Below are 6,745 nucleotides of genomic sequence, written 5' to 3'. Positions count from 1 at the left end.
GACCCCACCCCCAACACTGCAACCCCTGACCCCACCCCCATACCCAACACAGCAACCCCTAACCCCACCCCCAACACTGCAACCCCACCCCCTGACCCCACCCCCAACACTGCAACCCCTGATCCCACCCCCAGACCCAGCACTGCGGTGGTCATGCTGATCCTCTGGATTCAGTACTTTCTGAGTCTCGGAGAAGCGAAGAATAAAAGTCAGGGGTTCAGCGTGACAGCCGGGCGATGAGCATTTTCTGAGTATTTCTCTCAGGACAAACCGTGACCCTAGAGTGACCCCGTGACCTCCCACCGCCCTATGGGGGCTCCTTTGGATGGGGGTTGTGGAGATGCTGGACCCAAGAGCTTGCAATCTACGGGTTTATGAGGAAAACCAGAATCCCACCCCCACTGCTCAGGGCGTGGCTACAAAGCCAGAAAGGGCATGCTGGGACTTGTAGTTTTCCCATAGTAATATGATTATTATCTGTCGCTTAGGGCATGCTGGGACTTGTAGTTTTCCCATAGTAATATGATTATTATCTGTCGCTTAGGGCATGCTGGGACTTGTAGTTTTCCCATAGTGATATGATTATTATCTGTCGCTCAGGGCATGCTGGGACTTGTAGTCCCTCCATAGAGATAATAATGTTATTAGTTTGTTACATTTGGCTCCCATAGAATGCTGCCACTCCTAGCCTCCCCCACTGATGATTGGTGTTCTGGTGACTGGGTGTGTTCCCCTTTAAGAGAGAGGCGTGGCCTCCTTACTCCACCGCCCGCCAACCACCCTTGAATGTTGTGACACGGCGCAGCCGCCCCTGTTTGGCGCCCTCCGCGCTCCGACCAATCGTTATTCAGTTACCAGGCAGAGGCCAGAATATTGACCAATGAGCGCGCAGGAATTTTGTGTTTCCGGGGAAGAGCGCAGTTCTAAGCCAATCGGAAATCCAGAAGCGGGAAAGGGAGGTGGCGGCGGCAGCCAATCAGAATAGCGGAGAGTGCGAAGGCTCCGGAGCGGCGGTAGGTGATTCCCGGGAATGGCGCCACTGGCCGGGGGGTCACTGGGAGAGCAGAGCGGCCCCTCCACGCCTCCCTGTGGGAGGAGCTACCTGAGAGGCACCAAACCCCGCCCACCCCTGGGCTGACAGCGAGCTGAGGGTCAGAAATCTCCTCAGAGAGGAGCCGGGTGATGTGTGAGGAAAGAACACCCGCCAAACACTTCTGTGGGGTCACCAGACACGGGGCGTCATTTCTGGGGTCACCAGACACGGGGCGTTCCCATCTCTGGGGTCACCAGACACGGGGCGTCCCCCCATCTCTGGGGTCACCAGACACGGGGCGTCCCCCCATCTCTGGGGTCACCAGACACGGGGCGTTCCCATCTGTGGGGTCACCAGACACGGGGCGTCATTTCTGGGGTCACCAGACACGGGGCGTCCCCCCATCTCTGGGGTCACCAGACACGGGGCGTCCCCCCACCTCTGGGGTCACCAGACATGGGGCGTTCCCCACCTCTGGGGTCACCAGACATGGGGCGTCTCCACCTGTGGGGTCACCAGACACGGGGGCGTCATTTCTGGGGTCACCAGACACGGGGCGTCCTCCATCTCTGGGGTCACCAGACACGGGGCGTCTCCACCTGTGGGGTCACCAGACACGGGGGCGTCATTTCTGGGGTCACCAGACACGGGGCGTCCCCCCATCTCTGGGGTCACCAGACACGGGCGTTCCCCACCTCTGGGGTCACCAGACATGGGGCATCCTCCATCTCTGGGGTCACCAGACACGGGGCGTCCCCCCATCTCTGGGGTCACCAGACACGGGGCGTCCCCCCATCTCTGGGGTCACCAGACACGGGGCGTCCCCCCATCTCTGGGGTCACCAGACACGGGGCGTTCCCATCTCTGGGGTCACCAGACACGGGGCGTCCCCCCGCCTCTGGGGTCACCAGACACGGGGCGTCCCCCCGCCTCTGGGGTCACCAGACACGGGGCGTCTCCATCTGTGGGGTCACCAGACACGGGGCGTCTCCACCTGTGGGGTCACCAGACACGGGGGCGTCATTTCTTGGGTCACCAGACACGGGGCGTTCCCATCTGTGGGGTCACCAGACACGGGGCGTTCCCATCTGTGGGGTCACCAGACACGGGGCGTCCCCCCATCTCTGGGGTCACCAGACACGGGGCGTCCCCCCATCTCTGGGGTCACCAGACACGGGGTGTCCTCCATCCCTGGGGTCACCAGACACGGGGCGTTCCCCACCTCTGGGGTCACCAGACATGGGGCGTCCCCCCATCTCTGGGGTCACCAGACACGGGGCGTCCCCCCATCTCTGGGGTCACCAGACACGGGGCGTTCCCCACCTCTGGGGTCACCAGACACGGGGCGTTCCCCATCTCTGGGGTCACCAGACACGGGGCGTTCCCCACCTCTGGGGTCACCAGACACGGGGCGTTCCCCACCTCTGGGGTCACCAGACACGGGGCGTTCCCCATCTCTGGGGTCACCAGACACGGGGCGTCCCCCCACCTCTGGGGTCACCAGACACGGGGCGTCCCCCCATCTCTGGGGTCACCAGACACGGGGCGTCCCCCCATCTCTGGGGTCACCAGACACGGGGCGTCCCCCCATCTCTGGGGTCACCAGACACGGGGCGTCCCCCCATCTCTGGGGTCACCAGACACGGGGCGTCCTCCATCTCTGGGGTCACCAGACATGGGGCGTCCCCCCATCTCTGGGGTCACCAGACACGGGGCGTCCTCCATCTCTGGGGTCACCAGACATGGGGCGTCCCCCCACCTCTGGGGTCACCAGACCCGATGTGACACAATAATGAGGGAGGAGTTTATAGAAGCTGATTTATTTTTTATTGTAGAATCTTTATTTATAAACGTTGAGCAGTGACAGCCGTACAGCGCCAGAGGGAGGAGCCTCTTCTGACCACAACAATGTGCCAAGTGGAATGAAGGGGGCTCATAGAGGGGAGGGGTTCGGGGGGGAGGAGATATGAGGGGGTAATAAGTGAAGGGGGTGGGGCAGCAGAGGGTGTACTGAGCACGCTGTGTAGGGCGGTCAGCAGAGTGACTGTGGTGTCCCCCCGGCAGGTCCGGCACGCGGGAGGGGATGGCAGAGGACGCGCTCTATGAAAAGATCTCGAAGAAAGGCGGACTGACAGCGGGAGAATCCCCGGAGGAGACCGAACCAATCAACCTTCTGCAGAAACTACGCAGCCGCATCACGTGAGTCTCCTCCCACCCGCCTGACCCCTCCCCCAGCACTGGGCCACTCCGCTTACAGTCTTACCACATGCTGTGGGCGGAGCCTGGCCCAGGAGCTTACAGTTGAATGTATTTGTTATGGAGTAAACAATCGGCCAATCGCCACAATTGTAGTAATGGGGTGAACGCTTCCTGATCTCTGATTGGTTTTTATTTCTATCAACAGGAAAGCCGTGCAAACAAAAGTGGACGGTATACTGGTACGGAACCTTGTGTGACCTCTGACCCCTGGCTGTGTGCCTCACCTCTGACCCCTGCTGTGTGACCTCTGACCCCTGGCTGTGTGCATCACCTCTGACCCCTGGCTGTGTGACCTCTGACCCTTGGCTGTGTGACCTCTGACCCTGATTATGGAACCTCTGACCCGGACCCCTGACAATATCAACTCTATCCTTGTACCCTGACTGTCTTTATAACCCCTGACTGTATGACCTCTGACCCTGAACCCCTGGCTATGTCAACTCTAACCTTCTGAACCCTGGCTGGCTGAGAAACCTTTGACCCTTAAACCTGACTGTATTCATGACCTACGACCCCCGGCTGGCTGCATGACCTCTGATCCTGAGCTCTGACTCTATTCATGACCTCTGACCCCAAACCCTGGCTGTGTGACCCCGGACCCTAAACCCTGGATGGCTGCATGACCTCTGACCCTGAACCCTGGCTGTGTGACCCCGGACCCTAAACCTTGGCTGGCTGCAAGACTTCTCATCTTGAGCTCTGACTGTATGACCTCTGACCCTGAACCCTGGCTGTGTGACCCTAAACCCTGGCTGGCCGCAAGACCTCCGATCCTGATCCCTGACTATTCATGACCTCTGACCCCAAACCCTGGCTGTGTGACCCCGGACCCTAAACCCTGGATTGCTGCATGACCTCTGACCCTGAACCCTGGCTGTGTGACCTCCAAACCCTGGCTGGCTGAGAGACCTTTGACCCTTAAAACTCTGTATTCATGACCTCTGACCCTAAACCCTGGCTGTGTGACCCCCGGACCCTAAACCCTGGCTGGCTACAAGACCTCTCATCCTGAGCCCTGACTATTCACGACCTCTGACCCTGAACCCTGGCTGTGTGACCTCCAAACCCTAAACTCTGGCGGCTTGACCTCTCATCCTCAGCCCTGGCTCTGTGACTTCTGAACCCTGGCTGGCTCTGTGACCTCTGACCCTTAACCCTGACTGTATTTGTGACCTTTGACCCTAAACCCTGGATGTGTGGTTTCAGAATCCTGGCTGTTTGTGTGACCTCTGAACCTAATCCCTGGCTGGCTGTGTGACCTTTGACCCTGAACCCTGGCATATCTGACCCTTGTACACCTGTTTGTGACCCCCCAGGCTCTCCCTGTATGTCCTGTCCCCCCCCCCCCTTTACCTGTCCGTCCTCTGACCCTCTCTGTGTCACCCTGCAGGGGGATGTCCAGAAGTTGTCTGACTATGACAAGCTCTACCTCTACCTCCAGCTGCCGCCCGGCCCCAGCGGCCCCGACAAAAGGTAACCCAGGAGCACCCTGCCAACCTGGGAACACCCCGCTAACCTGGGAGCACCCCACTAACCTGGGAGCACCCCGCTAACCTGGGAACACCCCGCTAACCTGGGAGCACCCCACTAACCTGGGAGCACCCCGCTAACCTGGGAGCACCCCGCTAACCTGGGAACACCCCACTGACCTGGGAGCACCCCACTAACCTGGGAGCACCCCACTAACCTGGGAACACCCCGCTAACCTGGGAGCACCCCACTGACCTGGGAACACCCCACTAACCTGGGAGCACCCCGCTAACCTGGGAGCACCCCGCTAACCTGGGAACACCCCGCTAACCTGGGAACACCCTGCTAACCTGGGAGCACCCCGCTAACCTGGGAACACCCCGCTAACCTGGGAGCACCCCGCTAACCTGGGAACACCCCGCTAACCTGGGAGCACCCCACTGACCTGGGAACACCCCACTAACCTGGGAACACCCCGCTAACCTGGGAACACCCTGCTAACCTGGGAGCACCCCGCTAACCTGGAAACACCCCACTAACCTGGGAGCACCCCTCTAACCTGGGAACACCCCTCTAACCTGGGAACACCCCGCTAACCTGGGAACACCCCTCTAACCTGGGAACACCCCTCTAACCTGGGAGCACCCCTCTAACCTGGGAACACCCCGCTAACCTGGGAGCACCCCGCTAACCTGGGAACACCCCGCTAACCTGGGAACACCCCACTGACCTGGGAACACCCCACTGACCTGGGAGCACCCCGCTAACCTGGGAGCACCCCGCTAACCTGGGAACACCCCGCAAACCTGGGAACACCCCGCTAACCTGGGAACACCCCACTGACCTGGAAACACCCGCTAACCTGGGAGCACCCCGCTAACCTGGGAGCACCCCACTGACCTGGGAGCACCCCGCTAACCTGGGAGCACCCCGCTAACCTGGAAACACCCGCTAACCTGGGAGCACCCCGCTAACCTGGGAGCACCCCACTGACCTGGGAGCACCCCGCTAACCTGGGAGCACCCCGCTGACCTGGGAGCACCCCGCTGACCTGGGAGCACCCCACTGACCTGGGAGCACCCCACTAACCTGGGAGCACCCCGCTAACCTGGGAGCACCCCACTGACCTGGGAGCACCCCGCTAACCTGGGAGCACCCCGCTAACCTGGGAGCACACTGTACCGGCATTATCCGTGTTCACTACTCTGCTATTAAGGAGAACCAATCACAGCGGGGCCTGTATTCCCCCTCAGCCGCAGGCTCCTCCCATATTATCCTTCCCTTCTTCAAGTCTGACTCTGGGGGAGGGGTAGAGGGGGGTGGGGGTTCACTGGAAGGCCTGACATCCGCTGCCCTAATGGTGACCATGAGGGTCTCCTGACATCAGGTGACCTTTTACCCTTCCCAAAGTGTATATGACAATTGGCTATCCTTGGGGGTGGGTGGGACTATCCTTGGGGGTGGGCGGGACTATCCTTGGGGGTGGGTGGGACTATCCTTGAGCCCCTTATGTTGGGTGATAATTGGCTCCTCCCTCTCCTCCGTACAGCCTGGATGTAGGATGCGTTACCACGGCAGAACACATGCACGCCTGTACGTGGATCCGGAACCACCTGGAGGAGCACACCGACACCTGCCTGCCCAAACAGGATGTCTACGACGCCTACAAGTGAGTGGGGGAGGGGAGGGGGCGGGGTCACAGGTCCCTGAGGCCGAGGGGGTTTAACCAATTATGTCTCCTGTTCATGGCGGGCGCCGCCTCTCTCTCTCTCCACAGGCGATACTGCGACAACCTCTGCGGGCGGCCGCTCAGCGTGGCCAACTTCGGGAAGATCATCCGGGAGATCTTCCCCAATATAAAGGCGAGGAGGCTGGGAGGACGGGGCCAATCCAAATATCCTTCTGTGTGGGAGGGGCCCAAGGAGGACGGGGGGGGGGCACAAAGGATGGGATGACATTGTGGGGAAGACCTTTTCTGGCACA

The 6,745-nt window shown here is 60.5% G+C and overlaps 1 protein-coding gene across 1 annotated transcript; it reads left to right on the top strand.

Moving 5' to 3' along the window:
- Positions 1-933: 933 nt before the first annotated feature.
- On the top strand, positions 934-6,435 carry RFX5 (regulatory factor X5; the record flags this gene model as incomplete). Its single annotated transcript, XM_082275904.1, has 5 exons — positions 934-1,013; positions 3,098-3,232; positions 3,438-3,471; positions 4,683-4,765; positions 6,312-6,435. The coding sequence occupies exons 2-5, from the start codon at positions 3,117-3,119 to the stop codon at positions 6,433-6,435; spliced, it is 357 nt and encodes a 118-aa protein (XP_082132030.1). The 5' UTR covers positions 934-1,013; positions 3,098-3,116.
- Between the last annotated feature and the right edge of the window lie 310 nt (positions 6,436-6,745).

This window comes from Pelophylax lessonae, assembly GCF_965119305.1.
Source record: "Pelophylax lessonae genome assembly, chromosome: 13".
NCBI classification, from domain to species: Eukaryota; Metazoa; Chordata; class Amphibia; order Anura; family Ranidae; genus Pelophylax; species Pelophylax lessonae.
Note: the sequence above shows the minus strand (reverse complement) of the source record. Positions and strands in the feature narration are given on the sequence as shown.